The 17977-nt window shown below is 34.7% G+C and overlaps 2 protein-coding genes across 2 annotated transcripts; both read left to right on the top strand.

The window, feature by feature from the left end:
• The first annotated feature begins 1899 nt into the window (after window positions 1–1899).
• On the top strand, window positions 1900–5533 carry LOC145092829 (uncharacterized). Its single transcript, XM_079030813.1, has one exon. It carries the CDS (start codon window positions 1908–1910, stop codon window positions 4935–4937), a length of 3030 nt encoding a protein of 1009 aa, XP_078886939.1. The 5' UTR covers window positions 1900–1907; the 3' UTR covers window positions 4938–5533.
• A 2718-nt stretch (window positions 5534–8251) lies between these two features.
• Window positions 8252–12533, top strand: LOC145092828 (uncharacterized). The gene is made up of 2 exons (XM_079030812.1): window positions 8252–11812; window positions 11955–12533. Exons 1-2 carry the CDS (start codon window positions 8317–8319, stop codon window positions 12251–12253), a joined length of 3795 nt encoding a protein of 1264 aa, XP_078886938.1. The 5' UTR covers window positions 8252–8316; the 3' UTR covers window positions 12254–12533.
• Window positions 12534–17977: the final 5444 nt, after the last annotated feature.

Raw genomic sequence — 17977 nt, 5'->3', positions numbered from 1 at the left:
GTCAAAGAAACTAATAATATTCATCAAAAAAAAATTTATAAAAATTAAATTTCTGAAAGCAAATTAAAATAATTAAGAGTTTCCAAATATATTATTTTAAACAACTTACAACAACAATAATTAAAATTAACATTATATACAAAAGTTATATTGTTACCTTTAAAAATAAAAAAATGTTTGATGTTTAAAATAATTACAATGATAGAAATTAAAATATTAAGCAAATAAACTTTTTAAAATTAATTAATCATAACAACACCTATAAATATCATTAAACTATATATTATATTTAATTTTATTAATGAGTAACCCGCAAGTAGAGGCCATCGAGACTATAAAAATTTAAAATATGTCTACATTATTATATAATTCAAAATAAACAATGCTTATACCAAGTTATTATAAGATTTATTATATAAGAGTTAACAACAACGTCATTGATATATTTAAAAAATATTTTCTTTTAAATATTTCAAAAATATTGTTGAATTTTGCGCAACACGCGAGTATTCGCCTAGTTTGTATATAAAATGGGGTTGAGATACTGATTGCGAGTTATAGATCATGGAAGAAATTGCAAACTGATTGTCATATATTTGTGAATATTGTTAATTATTGCAATCTGGAAAGAAATAAAACAAGGGCTCTCCCTCAACATATATATTGATGGCCATCAGATTTTCCAAAAACATGATATTTAGTGTTAAGCAAGTTTTAATTGCCAAAGACTTCATAAGAACATTAAACAGCTACAAATATAAGTAAGTTTGGTTCACATTTTAAAGTTTAATGTTACCTAATACCATTACCTAGGAACCATTCTTCTCTGATTCTGTATTGGGTGTGTACAAATTTTTGGGGCAGAACTAACAAATGTTTGGAGACATTTATTTTCTATAAATATTATTTGTTTTCAAGTACTCTATGATATCACAACACTACTCAAAAAAAAAAAATCGTTGAGGCATTTCTTAACATTCATTAGACTCACATGTACAAATGTTTCCTCCCTCTCGATTCAAATTTTGACCATTTTGCCCCAGGTGTTGCTTTGGTGAAATTCAACTGATTTTGTTTTGTAGCGAACTCTGTCGCTAATATGTGCAGATAAGGACTCGATCTATGAAAAACAAACAATAATACAGCTGTAGTACTGCACTTTAAATTTATTTAATTATCTTCATTTTTAAGTCTATGTAAGTATGCGACGTTTTACACACCTCAGGAGATAAAAGGAATTAACAGATGAATGAAATAGATTGCAGGGAACAATAAGAACATTAGTATTTATTTAATTATCTTCATATTTATATTCTTTTCGGGTTTTCCCTCATTCACACTTTCAAGGAACACTCCATGTCCATTTGTTTTTTGGATTCTTTTAAAGGGCCCTATGTGGCTATGTCCCTGTCCCCATTGACACATTTCACACAGTTTTCACGTGGATCATCTGCATAATAATAGTAGTCTCACATACATAATTAATTATGAAGTAAAACACAGTTGGAGTGAAATTTCTATTAGCATTTATCAGAAAACAAAAATAAATATGTCTAAATGATCAAGTTAAGTTATATTATTACATTGTTAAATCCAACAATAACATATAATACCACATGGAATCTTATTGTAAACCTCACGCCTTTCTAAATTTCGGGTTACAACGAATTTTATTGTTCTAAAAAAAGGATCAATGTCATGACAGATAGATACAATTCAAAGTGTAATACACACCTTTGTGGAAAATTTTGACACGTTAAAAGACATGCCTGTTGAAAAATATGACATTGTCCAAATTTCCATTTCGAGCATGTGAAAAAGAAAACAAGAGAAAAGGGTAGCTCAACTATAAATTAGGACATGCAAACCATTCATTTTTTATTGAAAGCAACATGGCAAAGCAAATAATGTCTTCATCAAACTTCCTACTATTCTCTCTAACTCTACTAATTATCACACTCTCCCCCATACCAAATTTTACTTCTGCTTCTTTAGAGGAAGCTAATGCTCTTCTTAAATGGAAAGCAAGCCTTCAAATCCCAAAAAACTCCTTGCTCTCTTCATGGATTCCCTTCCCTTTGAATTCCAGTGCATCAGTTCCATGCACTTCTTGGTTTGGAGTAGTTTGCAATGCTGATGGGAGCATTCAGAAGTTGAACCTCACATTATCTGGATTAAAGGGTACGCTTCATCGATTTTCATTCTATTTGCTACACAATCTTACACATTTTAATCTCAATCTAAACAACTTGTATGGCCCCATCCCACCAGAAGTAAGACACTTGTCCAGACTTGTATATCTTGACTTTTCATTGAACAAGTTTTCTGGAGTAATCCTACCAGAAATAGGAAACCTGCACCAGCTAACCATCTTGTCCTTATACTCGAACAATATCTCTGGTCTCATTCCTATTGAACTTGGCAATTTGAAGTTTCTCACTCATCTTGTGGTGTACAAAAATCAACTTAGTGGTTCTATTCCTTCATCATTGGGTAATTTGACATCTTTGAATGTCCTTTATTTATACCAAAATCAACTCTCTGGCCCCATTCCTGTTGAACTTGGGAATTTAAAGTCTCTTGTTGAGCTTGACGTGACTGAAAACCAACTTACTTGTTCTATTCCTTCATCATTGGGTAATTTGACATCTTTGAATCTCCTTAATTTGTACCAAAATCAACTCTCTGGTCCCATTCCTATTGAACTTGGGAATTTGAAGTCTCTCACTGATCTTGAGGTGAGCATCAATCAGCTTAGTGGTTCTATTCCTTCATCATTCGGTAATTTGACATCTTTGAATTTCCTTTATTTGGACCAAAATCAACTCTCTGGTTCTATTCCTCCTGAACTTGGGAATTTAAAGTCTCTCGTTGATCTTGTGGTGAGCCTCAATCAGCTTAGTGGTTCTATTCCTTCATCATTCGGTAATTTGACATCTTTGAATATGTTTTATTTGGACCAAAATCAACTCTCAGGTCCCATTCCTGCTGAACTTGGGAAATTAAAATCTCTCACTTATCTTGTGGTGTACTACAATCAACTTAGTGGTTCTATTCCTTCATCATTGGGTGATTTGACAAATTTGAATGCCCTTTATTTGGACCATAATCAACTCTCTGGTTCCATTCCTATTGAACTTGGGAATTTGAAGACTCCCACCCATCTTTTGGTGTACAACAATCAGCTTAGTGGTTCTATTCCATCATCCCTAGCAAACCTCAGCAAACTACAGTGGCTAACACTCGGTGATAATAAACTATCTGGTCCCATTCCTAGTGAACTTGGGAAGTTGAAGTCACTCACTCATATTTCGGTGGTCAAAAATCAGCTTGGTGGTTTTATTCCTTCATCATTTGGTGATTTGCTATCTTTAATTCTCCTTTATATGCATCAAAATGAGCTTGCTGGTCCCATTCCTGGTGAACTTGGGAAGTTGAAGTATCTCACTGATTTTCGGGCTAACAACAATCAAATTAGTGGTTCTATTCCTCCAGAGTTTGGAAATTTAACTCAACTACAAAGACTTAATCTGTCTTCGAATCATTTGGTTGGTGAGGTCCCAAAGGAGTTTGGGAAGATGAAAAATATGTTGGATTTGTCCTTGGCTGGCAACCAACTTTCAGGTGTTATACCTCTAGAGCTTGGATTTTGTGAGCTCCTTGAAGTACTTGATCTATCCAAAAATAGATTGAATGGGTCGATTCCAAGAAGTATCGGTCAATGGGCACAAATCCACTACTTGAATATTAGTAATAACAAGCTCATTGAGAAAATTCCATCCGAGATTGATAAATTAGTTCATCTTGTGGAACTCGATTTATCTCATAATTTTCTCACGAAAGAGATACCATCTAGAGTTCAAAGTTTGCAAAGTTTGCAACAATTGGATCTTTCTCACAATAGACTATCCGGTTCTATTCCTGATGCTTTTACTAATATGCCTAACGGGATTTTTATCAACCTTTCTTACAATGAGCTCTCAGGTTCAGTCCCCTCTTGCGCTAACTTTGTGAATGCGTCCTTAGAAAGCAATCCAGATTTGTGTGGGAATATTACGGGATTGAAACTTTGTCCAAGTCAGATTGTGAAGAAGAAAAATGATCCCTTCCATCATAAGCTTATCCTTGTAATTATGGTCCCTCTTATCGGGACTCTTATACTTGGTGTATTCATGTATGGCCTCATTGCTTATCAACAACAAAAGAAAAAGTCTCCACAAAAACCATCGGATGAAGAAAGTGGTGATTATTTCTCAATTACAAGTTTTGATGGAAAAGTAGCGTATGTTGATATCTTGAAGGCAACAAATGATTTCGATGAAGCATACTGTATTGGGACAGGAGGATATGGGACCGTGTACAAAGCCGAGCTAGAACCTAACAACGTGGTAGCTGTCAAGAAACTTCACCCATCATCTGAGAATGTTGATCACAATGGATTCCTTAATGAGGTACGAGCATTAACGAACATAAGGCATCGAAACATTGTGAAACTCTATGGATATTGCTCCCATGTTCGCCACTCATTTTTGATTTATGAATACCTTGAAAAGGGAAGCCTTGGATCAATCTTAAGAAGCGATGTCTTAGCAAAAGAATTGGATTGGTTGAAACGGGTAAATATTGTAAAGGGTGTAGCTAATGGTTTGGCTTATATGCATCACGACTGCTCGCCTCCTATAATTCATAGAGACATTTCCATTCCCAACATCCTTCTTGATTCTGATTATGAGGCACATATTTCTGATTTTGGGACCTCCAAGCTTTTAAAGCTAGACTCATCCAACTGGACCGCAATTGCAGGCACATATGGTTATATCGCACCAGGTAACACAATTGCATGCACATATGGTTACATCTTCTTAAGTTTCATGAGATATATAAATAAGTATATGCACATATATGTATCTATGTCAGAATCTTGTGGGTTGATATAGATTTTTCTGTTTTTATCTCATGTTTCTTTGGATGTAGAGCTTGCTTATACGATGGTGGCAAATGAGAAATGCGATGTGTATAGCTTTGGAGTTGTTGCACTAGAAGTGATACTGGGAAAGCATCCAGGAGATCTCGTAACATCTTTACCAACACTGCCTTCTGATTATCTGGTGCCAGAAAATGTGGAAGATAGTCGGATACCTCCTCCTGCATCTCAAGTTGAGAAACAAGTTAGGTTGGTTCTGAGTCTCTCAAGAGCATGTTTGAACTCCAATCCACTTGAAAGACCAACAATGCAGCAAGTTTCAAATCTGTTAATGAAGGATCTGCTTTGAATTAACATGTCTTGCCTGATCAATATAGTGTACTTTCGGTGTTCTTTACTTTTCTTAAGTTCCCTATATGCACCCTGCCAATATGTATTCATTTGAATGGCATTTTGTTAAGAAACTTCGCATATGCTTGTAGTTATACTTCTAAAAACACACTACTGGAAACCAAGGACAACGCCATGCAAGCATCCCCCAAACAAGAAATTTTGTAAAATTTTGTTGGTATACTTTTTATATTTGTTTCAATTTTTATTTATTTAGTAAGTTACATGTTTTAAAATGAATAATTATTATAACAATGTCATACTTTAAAAAAAATATATCTGTCAGTATTTACCATACGATTTCGCACAACGTGTGGGTAAACACGTGGTTAATATTATATAGGGGCCATAATTTTGGTCGTACATCATGTTATTATACAACCTGTACCCCACCTAAGTCATTCAAATATACAAAATATATTTCTATTCTAGATTTTATGATGAGCAATCAAAACTAATGGTGAGATATGTCATAGTAGAATTTGATCAAACAAATGGTATAATAGATGGGATGTGTCTTTACAAAGATGGAAAATTTTAAATATTAAGAAAAAAAATCATATATCAATGCATTTTAAACATTTTGGAACATTTTTGATTCACACTCCATTCGTAGCATGCTTTTTAGCTATTGAATTCCAAATTTGACAGCCTAAAACATTTACACAAGATAACTAACTAAATAGTTCAACTAAAACATACATGACTAATTCTAGTTATTGGTATGCATTCCACTTCTCTTTGAAATATAACTAGAATAGGAGTTCATGTGGATTCAACTTCTTACTGGTTTATGGCTCATCTCTCCTTCATTTAATTTCAACATGATATGGCATGAAGATGGATGTAATGTTAAATGATTTTCTATATCACAAAATATGTCAAGCTTTGACCACCTAAATACCTCAAATATGTGACATCCATCTTGTATCTTAAGATATCATGTCACCACCCACTATGATACAATACAGATTATGAAGGGAAGAAAAAGTTTAGAGTGTAAATCTTAGCAACTGGAAACTAGGGATGAGAAAAAAAAAACAAAAAAATCGAACCGCATACCGTAACTGGAACCAAATTGGTCTTTCGGTTCGGTTTTCGGTTCTCGGGTTTCTTCGGTTTTGGAACTTTGAACGCCATAACTCCTTCATACAAGCTCAGCATGAACTGATTTTTTTCCCCAGGTTGTAGCCCTCTGTTTTGGTAGATTAAATCACTAGATAATGAGAAAATGCCACCTCAAAATAAAACAAGGGCTCTCCCTCCACATATGTATTGATGGGAATCAAATCTTTTTGAAAGACATGATATTTAATGTTAAGCAAGTTTTGCTAAAGACACGACCATAAGAACATTAACTAGCTACAAAAATAAGTAAGTCCGGTTCACATTCTAAAGTGTAACGTTAGGTAATATATATATACCATTGCAAATGAACGCCCACTATGAACAAACGAATACAATACAGCTGACGTGGCATTAAATTAAAAAAAAAAAAATCATTCAGTCATTTCATCAAACAGTTAATTATTATTCATTAAAACTCATGTTTTTGCAACTAACGTGTACAAATGATCCTAAACAGTTAATATTCATTAAACTCACATTTGGTTGGATTCAAATGATAATAAAGCGGTTTCAGATGTATTCAATATGAATTTGCGTATTCAGCATGATTTGGTTGCGGTTTCTGCACTTGGGAATCTGGAATTGGTGTTGTCAATGGTGTCGAAACCCTGGTATTCTTCAAGGATGTTGCGTACTTCTCCAAACAGGGGTATGAAAGTAGAATTGTTGGGAGCCTTGTTCTATAACATTATATGGTCTCTTTGGAAAACACGCAATTCCAGAGTTTTTAATCATCAACATAAAGCATTTGATGAGATTCAATTGCTATCCTTCAATTGGGTAAAATTCATGTTGGTGTCTTGGTGTTGACGTTTTCACAGCACCTAAAAGAAAGTTGGAATTAAGTCTTGCTTTGTATGTTTTCTTTTGGAATAAAAGTATTATTAAAATTACTTGGAAAACAGAAATATTTATGTCTAACAATTTAATCCAAGTTATACTGCACTTTTTATTCCAACAAAAAATCTGTAGCGAATTCTGTCACTAGTATGTGAAGAGAAGGACCCCAAGAGAAAGAATTGGTCACCAAATGGGATGTGCAGATGAATTCTAAAGATTTGTGTAAACTAATTAGTTGTAGAAATATGAGAAACAAACAACAACATAGCTTGTATTTCACTTTTTATTTAACTATCTTCATTTTTATGTCTGTACAAGTATGAAACTTTTTTGTCGTTTTTGCAGGATATAAAAGAGATTAAAAGATGAAATAAATGCAGGGAAAAATAAGAACCATCAGTTTTTATTTAAATATCTTCATATTTATATTCTTTAATTTACGGTTTTCCCTTATTCACACCTTCAATGAAAACACCATGTCCTTTTTTTTGGATTATTTTAAAGGACCGATATGTTATGTCCCTATCTCCATTGACCCCATTCACACAGTTTTCACATGGATCATCTGTACAATAGTCTTAGTTTAGTCTTAGTTACAGAACTAATTATGAAGTAAAACACAGTCGAAGTGAAAATTCTATTAGCATTTATCAGAAAACAAAAATAAATATGTCTAAATAATCAAGTTAAGTTGTACTATTACATTGTTAAATCCAACAATTAATAACATATAATAACGCATGGATTCTTTTTGTAATCCTAGCAACTTTCTAAATTTCGGGTTACAACGAAATTTATTGTTCTAAAAAAAAAGGATTAATGTCATGAAAGATATATACAATTCATAGTGTAATACACACTTTTGTGGAAAATTTTGACACGTCAAAAGACAAGCCTTGTGGAAAAATATGACATTGTCCAAATTTCCTTTTCGACCACCTGAAAAAGAAAACACGGGAAGAAGGAAGCGCAAGTATAAATTAGGACATGCAAACCGTTCCTTTTCTTATTGAAAGCAACTTGGCAAAGAAATAATGTCTTCTTCAAAGTTCTTATTTTTCTCTCTGGCTCTACTAATCATCACCCTCTTCTTCATTCCAAATTTCACTTCTGCTTCTTTGGATGAAACCAATGCTCTTCTTAAATGGAAAGCAAGCCTTGAAATCCCAAAAAACTCATTGCTCTCTTCATGGATTCCCCTCACTGTGAATTCCAGTGCATCGATTTCATGCACTTCTTGGTTTGGAGTGGTTTGCAATGCTGATGGGAGCATTCAGAAGTTGAACCTCACATCATCTGGATTAAAGGGTACGCTTCATCGATTTTCATTCTCTTCGCTACACAATCTTACACATTTTGATCTCAGTCTAAACAACTTCTTTGGCCCCTTCCCACCAGAAATCCAACTTTTGTCCAAATTGGTATATCTTGATTTTTCATCCAATAAGTTTTCTGGAGTATTACCAACTGAAATAGGAAACCTACACCAGCTAACCATCTTGCACTTATTCTCAAACAATATCTCTGGTCCCATTCCTACTGAACTTGGGAATTTGAAGTGTCTCACTAATCTTGATGTGAGCACCAATCAACTTATTGGTTCTATTCCTTCTTCATTGGGAAACTTGACATCTTTGAATGTCCTTTATTTGTACCAAAATCAACTCTCTGGTCCCATTCCTATTGAACTTGGGAATTTGAAGTCTCTCACTGATCTTAGTCTGAGAAACAATCAACTTAATGGTTCTATTCCTTTATCATTGGGTAATTTGACATCGTTGAATGTCTTTTATTTGTATCAAAATCAACTCTCTGGTCCCATTCCTACTGAACTTGGGAATTTGAAGTCTCTCACTAATCTTGATGTGAGCACCAATCAACTTATTGGTTCTATTCCTTCTTCATTGGGAAACTTGACATCTTTGAATGTCCTTTATTTGTACCAAAATCAACTCTCTGGTCCCATTCCTATTGAACTTGGGAATTTGAAGTCTCTCACTGATCTTAGTCTGAGCAACAATCAACTTAATGGTTCTATTCCTTTATCATTGGGTAATTTGACATCGTTGAATGTCTTTTATTTGTATCAAAATCAACTCTCTGGTCCCATTCCTACTGAACTTGGGAATTTGAAGTCTCTCACTAATCTTGATGTGAGCACCAATCAACTTATTGGTTCTATTCCTTCTTCATTGGGAAATCTGACATCTTTGAATGTCCTTTATTTGTACCAAAATAAACTCTCAGGTCCTATTCCCATTGAACTTGGGAATTTGAAGTCTCTCACTGATCTTCAGGTGAGCAACAATCAGCTTAGTGGTTATATTCCTTCATCATTGAGAAATTTGGCATCCTTGAATGTCCTTCATTTGTATCAAAATAAACTCTCTGGTCCTATTCCTATTGAACTTGGGAACTTGAAGTCTCTCACTAAGCTTGAGGTTAGCAACAATCAGCTTAGTGGTTATATTCCTTCATCATTGGGAAATTTGACATCTTTGAATGTCCTTTATTTGTACCAAAATAAACTCTCTGGTCCTATTCCTATTGAACTTGGGAATTTGAAGTCTCTCATAGCTCTTGCAGTACACAACAATCAACTGAATGGTTCTATTCCTTCATCATTGGGTAATTTGAAATCTTTGAATAGACTTTATTTGTTCCAAAATCAACTCTCTGGTCCCATTCCTGTTGAACTTGGGAATTTGAAGTCTCTCACAGATCTTGTGGTATACAACAATAAACTTAATGGTTCTATTCCTTCATCATTGGGTAATTTGACATCTTTGAATCTCCTTTATTTGTACCAAAATCAACTCTCTGGTCCTATTCCTGTTGAACTTGGGAATATGAAGTCTCTCACTCATCTTGAGGTAGGCATCAATCAACTTAGTGGTTCTATTCCTTCATCACTAGAAAAACTGAGCAACTTACAGTGGTTAGACCTAATTGAGAACAAATTGTCTGGTCCCATTCCTAGTGAAGTCGGTAAGTTGAAGTCTCTCACTCATCTTTACGTTAGCAGAAATCAGCTTAGTGGTTGTATTCCTTCATCATTTGGTGATTTGACTTCTTTAAATTTCCTTTATATGGATCACAATGAGCTTGCTGGTCCTATTCCAGGTGAACTTGGGAAATTGAAGTCTCTCGTTGATTTTAAGGTGAACAACAATCAAATTAGTGGTTCTATTCCACCAGAGTTTGGAAATTTAACTAAACTACAAAGACTTGATCCGTCTTCGAATCATTTGGTTGGTGAGATCCCAAAGGAGTTTGGGAAGATGAAAAGTATGTTGGAATTGTACTTTGTTGGCAACCAAATTTCAGGTGCTATACCTCTAGAGCTTGGATTTTGTGAACTCCTTGAAGTACTCGATTTATCCAAAAATAGATTGAATGGGTCGATTCCAACAAGTATTGGTCAATGGGCACATATCCACTACTTGAATCTTAGTAATAACAAACTCAATGAGAAAATTCCATCCGAGATTGGTAAATTAGTTCATCTTACCGAACTTGATTTATCTCATAATTTTCTCACGAAAGAGATACCATCTGAATTTCAAAGTTTGCAGAGTTTGCAAAAGTTGAATCTTTCTCACAATAGACTATCTGGTTCCATTCCTGATGTTTTTACAAATTTGCCTCGCGGAATTGATATCAACCTTTCTTTCAATAAGCTCTCGGGTCCAATCCCCCTTTGCGCTAACTTTGTTAATGCGTCCATAGAAAGCAATCCAGATTTATGTGGGAATATCACAGGAGTGAAATTTTGTCCAAGTCAGATTATGAAAAAGAAAAATGATCCCTTTCATCATAAACTTATCCTTGTAATTATGCTCCCCCTTATAGGGGCTGTTTTACTTGGTGTATGCACATATGGCCTCATTGCTTATCAACAACAAAAGAAAAAGTCTCCACAAAAACCATTGGATGAAGAAAGTGGTGATTATTTCTCTATCACAAGTTTTGATGGAAAAGTGGTGTATGTTGATATCTTGAAGGCAACAAATGATTTCGATGAAGTATACTGCATTGGGACCGGAGGATATGGGAATGTGTACAAAGCCGAGCTACAACCTAACAATGTGGTAGCTGTCAAGAAACTTCACTCAGGATCTGAAAATGTTGATCATAATGGATTCCTTAATGAGGTACGAGCATTAACGAACATAAGGCATCGAAACATAGTGAAACTCTATGGATATTGCTCCCATGTTCGCCACTCATTTTTGATTTATGAATACCTTGAAAAGGGAAGCCTTGGATCAATATTAAGAAGCGATGTGTTGGCAAAAGAATTGGATTGGTTGAAACGGGTAAATATTGTAAAGGGTGTAGCTAATGGTTTGGCTTATATGCATCACGATTGCTCGCCTCCTATAATTCATAGAGACATTTCCATTGCCAACATCCTTCTCGATTCTGATTATGAGGCACATATTTCTGATTTTGGGACCTCCAAGCTTTTAAAGCTAGACTCATCCAACTGGACCGCAATTGCAGGCACATATGGTTATATCGCGCCAGGTAACACAATCTTGTGATTGTATTTCTACATCTTCTTAAGTTTCATGATATATATAAATATGTATATATGTGTATCTATTTTAGAATCTTGTGGGGTTGATATCGCTATTTTTGTTTTTATCCCATGCTTCTTTGGATGTAGAGCTTGCTTATACGATGGTGGCAAATGAGAAATGTGATGTGTATAGCTTTGGAGTTGTTGCACTAGAAGTGATGATTGGAAAGCATCCTGAAGAACTGATAACATCTTTACCAACATTGTATGTTGAGTATCTGGTGGCAGAAAATGTGGGAGATATCCGGATTCCGTCTCCCTCGTCACAAGTTGAGAAACAAGTTAGGTTGGTTCTGAGTCTCGCAAGAGCATGTTTGAACTCCAATCCACTTGAAAGACCAACAATGCAGAAAGTTTCAAATCTGTTAATGAAGGATTTGCTTTGACTTGACATATCTTACTTGATATAGTCAGAGTTTTAGTGTTTTTTACTTTTATTAAGTTCCCTATATGCATCCTGTCAATATGTATTCATCTAAATGGCTCCTTGTTCAGAAGCTTAACAAAAGTTTGTAGTAGTAAACAATTAAGTCAATGAAGATCGCTATAGTTGTAAAAAACTTGCTACTACAAACCAAGGACAACGCCATACACACATCCCTCAAACAAGAAATTATGTAAAAAAAATTTGGTATATTTTTTATATTTGTTTTAATTTACGATTTAGTAAGTTCCATGTTTTAAAACGAATAATTATTATAGTTACTTCATATTTTCAAATGTATATATATATATATATATATATATGTGTGTGTGTGTGTGTGTGTGTGTGTGTGTGTGTGTGTCAATATTAACATACAATTTTATTCTTGCACAACGTTATATCCCACTTACCCTACCTAAGTCATTAAAATATATCTCTATTTTATATTAGATGGTGAACAATCAAAGGTAATGGTGAGAGATATCAATGGAGCATTTTATCAAACACATGGTAATATAGATGATCGAGATATGTCTTTACAAAGATGGAAAATTTTAAATATTAAGAAAAAATTTCAAATATCAAAGCAATTTACACAGCATAAAACATTTTTTACCCACTCTCCATTCCTTGCATTCTTTTAAGCTATTGGTATGCATTTCACTTCACTTTGAAATGGCATGACATTGATGTAATGTTTACATGATTTTACACATCACAAAAAAAAAAATTCAAGCTTTGACCACCTAAGTGTTGATGCCTTTAGTGTCACCAGACATTTTCTGTAATTGGAAATGATATGTGAGGTAAGGGGCTTATTCAAAAGAAAAAAAAAGAGTCAAGCTTCGGCACCTAATTAGATCTCTGAAGTAAAACAGAGGAGCCAACTACCAAGGAGTGGATGATTCTCGATGTCCTTGAATTCTCATTCATAATCTCATCTCGCCTTCTGAAATCTCAGCGGTAAGTAACTAACTGTGTGATGATTTAATGATATTCATTGGATGTTTTGATTTATTAATTTGTTGAAAAAAATTATGAATTAATGTTTGTTTTGGTGCAAGATGTCATCGAATCAGTTAGTTATTAGTTTTTTTTATCGTTGATTTGATTGTAAGATATACTCTAGTTTTGTCTCTTAATAGGAAGTGGAAATTGGAAGCAATCAACTTGACTCACCAATTGGAATTGGAATTGGAATAGGCATTTGCATTGGAATTCTAATTAAAATTTGGAGATTGGAGTTTTTGTCTTAGCACAGCTTCCTCTCAATCCCCCGGGGATACGGATATGGGAGGCAAATCCGACAGTCGTATTGTATTTTAAACTAACGCAACACGACATGATGTTGTGTTTTGATTTACAAACACAAAAACGATACAATTAAAACATGATAAAAACGACCAACACGAAAAACATGAAAAGACAAAATAAAATAAAATTTTAGTTTTTTTAATTTAAAATTAATAATCTTACAAAACATGAGTAACACGAGAACACATGTTAACTCGTGTCAATTTTGTGTCAAATATTGAACACAAATACGACATGAAGGCGTTTTTTTTTCTTTTTTTACCTTTGACACAAACACAAATTTCAATTTTAATTTTGTTTTGTATCATGTCATGAATTGTCATCCTACTCCCCAGTAATTGATATTTGCTGATTAGGGCCGATTTGTTTTTGTTTAATGAATTTTATTGGCTATTACTATTTCCTTTTTGGTTGTTAGTATTTGTGAAGAAAGCGATATTTAGGCAACTTATTATTATCATTCACCAAAACAAGGTTATAAAGGGAGAACACAAAACAAACTCCCAAACATTACGCGAGAAATAAAAAGCAAAAGGAAGGTAAGTTAACAAGAATACGTAAGTAAAACAAAATATTTCTTTACTCCTCCTCAAGATGGAGGATGAAGGTCAAGAATGTCTAGCCTGTCAAGGAGAAAACGAAGCTGACGGGCGCCCAATGGTTTGGTGAAAAGGTTAGTAGTAGTATGGTTCTTAGAATCGATATGCAGTGGAAGGATTTCTTTAGATTCCACATGTTCCCAAACAAAATGACAACCCATTTTGGCGGCGTTTAGTGCGCTCGAGAAAGGCCGGATTATTAGCAATGTCACGAGTAGCAACATTGTCACAAAATAAGGGTGTGGGCTCAACCACGTCAACATGCAACCAACAAATTGTTTCACTCATGGTAGCTGCCATGGAGCGATACTCAGCTTCTACTGAGGAATTAGAGACAACCGACTACTTCTTGGTCTTCCATGAAACCGAAGCTCCTCCTAAGAGAAGAAGGTAACCAATTCTTGATCTTCTTGAGAAAAGGCAACCCAACCAATCCGCATCACAGTATCTAACGATCTTCAACTCCACCACTCTTGGAATGTAGATACATTAAAAAACTGCTTCTTGAAGATTAACATGCCAGAACGCGTTATTGAAGTCCAATTGGTGAAGCAACTAATCCCCCTTAAACTAACGTGATTAAACAACAAAGTGTAACTAATTTAGTGACAAGGGAAAAAGTGTTGTGATAATCAATGCCTTCAATTTGGGTAAATCATTTGGCCACGAGACGAGCTTTGTATCTCTCAATTTCACCGGTTGGTTTATATTTGGTCTTATAAACCCACTTAGAGTCGAGGGAAAATGACTTATAAGCCGAATGAAGTTTTCAAACCGTTCAAAAAACCCAATTATATTTTGTCTGTTTAAGAAAACCCAACGAACTTAACCTTTTGTCTAAAAAGCCCAACAAACTTACACTTTCTCTCACTTCTCATTTAGGGTCAACCGGCTAATGAAAGTCAACGAATGACATGGCTTATAACGTGTAATTAATTATCAGAAAATGACTTGTAAGACCAACAAAGATTCAAAACCATTCAAAAAACCCCAATCATGTTTTGTTTGTTGAAAAAAAGTCAGTGAACTTACGCTTTTATTCAATTCTCATTAGAGGCAACAAAATTCATTAAGTATATAACTAGTTGGAAAATGACATGGCATTATATTAAATGACATGGAATAAACAAATTAGAATTTCCCTTTATATATCGATTTAGGGCTTGGAGAAGAAAAAAACGAATGATGTCTGTGTTCGATCTCTTGTAATAGCTACTTCTTCCTCTCAATCGTTGATGTCCAACTCAAGATCTACAAAGAAGATATTTGATGATGAAAACCCTTGTGGATGTGGGCTCCCTTTCTGGATTTGTACATCTAGAATGGAGGATCATCAAGTGAAAAAAAAAAGTTTATGGCTTGTTCGAACAAAGTTTAGGGCTTGTTCGAGCAGATGGGAAGGTATAACAGAAAGCTTTATCATGTCCATATTCTATCTATTTGTTTGGTTTCTTTCAAAAACAAAAACTTATTAAAATGGACATGATAAATATTTCAATTACACTTACCCATCTATTCGAACAAGCCCTAAACATTATCTTTGGATTATCCTCCATTCTAGATGTCCAAATCCAAAAAGGGCGCCTACATCCACAAGAGTTTGCATCATCAAATATCTTCTTTGTGGATCTTGAGTTAGACATCAACGATTGAGAGAAAGAATAAGAAGTAACTACTACAAGAGATCGAAAACAGACGCCGTTCGTTTTTCTCTTCTCCAAGCCCTAAATCAATATATAAAGGGCAATTATAATCTATGTATTCCATGTCATTAAATATATAATGCCATGTCATTTGCCACCTATTTGTATACCTAATGAATCTGATTGCCTCTAATGAAAATTGAACAAAAACATAAGTATGTTAGGTTTTTTTCAACAAACAAAACATGATTGGGGCTTTCTGAATGGTTTTGAAATTTCGTTGGTCTTACAAGTCATTTTCTGATATTTAATTACACGTCATCAGTCATGCTATTTGTTGACTTTCATTGGCCGGTTGACCCTAAATGAGAAGTGTAAGTTAGTTGGGCATTTTTAGACAAAAGGTTAAGTTTGTTGGGTTTTCTTGAACAGAAAAAACATAACTGGGGTTTTTTGAACGGTTTGAAAACTTCTTTGGGCTTATAATTCATTTTCCCTAGAGTCAATGGTCGGTTTCCCTTTGGGTAGATGTTCAAGACTCAAGGTGTTATGTTCTTCCAGCGACGTTATTTCCTTTTGCATGGCTTCCTTCCATGGGTCCTACATAACTTCTTTAAAGCTTTTTGGTACATTGTTTTTTGAAAGCTGTTACGCAGCCCTATGTATGTTAGAAAATTTATCATATAGGAGATATTTTCCAAGAGAATGTGCCATTAAAGAAGTTGAGTGAGGAGTGGGTTGTGTGTGGTCTACGATAGGAGGCAAATTCATAATGTAGTCTTTTAGATATGATGGTTGAATCCTAGTTCGTTTAGCTCTCGGTGGACTATCCATGTGAGTGTGTTGTGGTGAGTTGTCGTTAGGATCCTCACGAGGAGTTGATGGACTTTCCAAGACGTCATCCTTATGGTGGCTAGTGGTTGTATTGTCATCCAGATTTTCGTTCTCATTATGATTAGGCTCAACCTCTTTCATTTTTAGTGGTCTCATTAGACCCATCATAGTGGTTGATGTCATAGCAGGTGGTATCAACCAGGAAGTTTGCATTATCAAGACTTGCCTTTATGCTGGAAAAAGGGAAATAAGTCTCAACAAATTTGACGTCTCAAGATACGACCATTTTCCCATGTTCGATATGAAACATCTTCTACCCTTTGGTTCCTTGGAGATATCCCATAAAAACTCCTGGTCTCCTCCTGAGTTCAAACTTGTCCCCTCCAGTTTCGTTACTCTTATAGTAGTTTAGGCATCCAAAAGTCCCCATGACCTCATCGTCGGGCTTTTGAATTAAAAGGATCTCATAAGGAGTTTTTTTGCTAAGAAATTTTGAAGGGAGACGGTTGATGATGTAGGTTGTTGTCTTTATTCATTCACCCCAAAATCATTTTGGAAGACCAGCCCGAAACATGAGAGCTCAAGTTGTTTCAAGGATATGATGATGTTTCCACTCCATGATGCCGTTTTGTAGCGACGTGTGGGGACACGTAGTTTGCAACGTGATGCTCTTTTCCAAAGTGAGTCCCCACCCCCAGTTATCGCATCTAATACCCTTTATGAATTTCCTAAATTGAGTTTCTATCATTTTGTGAAAACTATTAAACATTCACTGGCTTCATTTTTGTGTTTGATAAGGTAAACCCATAATGCACGACTGTAATCATCCACTATAGTTAAGAAAAAACTAGTATGAGTAGTGGCTGGTTTTCAAGATTTTCCCTATATATCACAGTGGAGTAACTCAAAACAAGCACTCGTCTTAATAGAACTCTATGGAAAAGGAGATCGAGTAAGTTTAGCCTTAACATAAGCATCACATAAATCATTCTTTAAATCAAAAGTAAGGTTCTTTAAAAACTCAACATGAGATAAGTTGGAAAAATATATAGGATGTGAACTCACTAAGTGTTCGCCTATCAGATACTACTACCATTTTTACGGGACCCTCTAGGATGAACAAAGGGAAGAATCTAGCTTGATGTCGTGGCCACCGCATTACTCTTGAAAATTATGTTTAAAGTCTTCCGCTATTATTTTTTACTATTTCATGATTATTGTAATAAAGACAAAGTTGGTTTTATGTGGGTTTAATGAAATGTTTTAAATGCCAGTATTTTATAAATGAAGTTATTA

Source organism: Lactuca serriola, chromosome 3, assembly GCF_051521515.1.
Source record: "Lactuca serriola cultivar US96UC23 chromosome 3, Lser_US96UC23_V15, whole genome shotgun sequence".
Lineage (NCBI taxonomy): Eukaryota > Viridiplantae > Streptophyta > Magnoliopsida > Asterales > Asteraceae > Lactuca > Lactuca serriola.
The sequence above is the reverse complement of the archived record's forward strand: the minus strand, read 5'-3'. Positions and strand labels throughout refer to the sequence as shown.

Excerpts from the sequence above, each read along its gene's own strand:
- LOC145092829 (XM_079030813.1), top strand. The coding sequence starts at position 1,908 with ATGTCTTCATCAAACTTCCTACTATTCTCTCTAACTCTACTAATTATC.
- LOC145092828 (XM_079030812.1), top strand. The coding sequence starts at position 8,317 with ATGTCTTCTTCAAAGTTCTTATTTTTCTCTCTGGCTCTACTAATCATC. Across the intron at positions 11,813-11,954 it reads ATATGGTTATATCGCGCCAG|AGCTTGCTTATACGATGGTG; the intron begins GTAACACAATCT and ends CTTTGGATGTAG.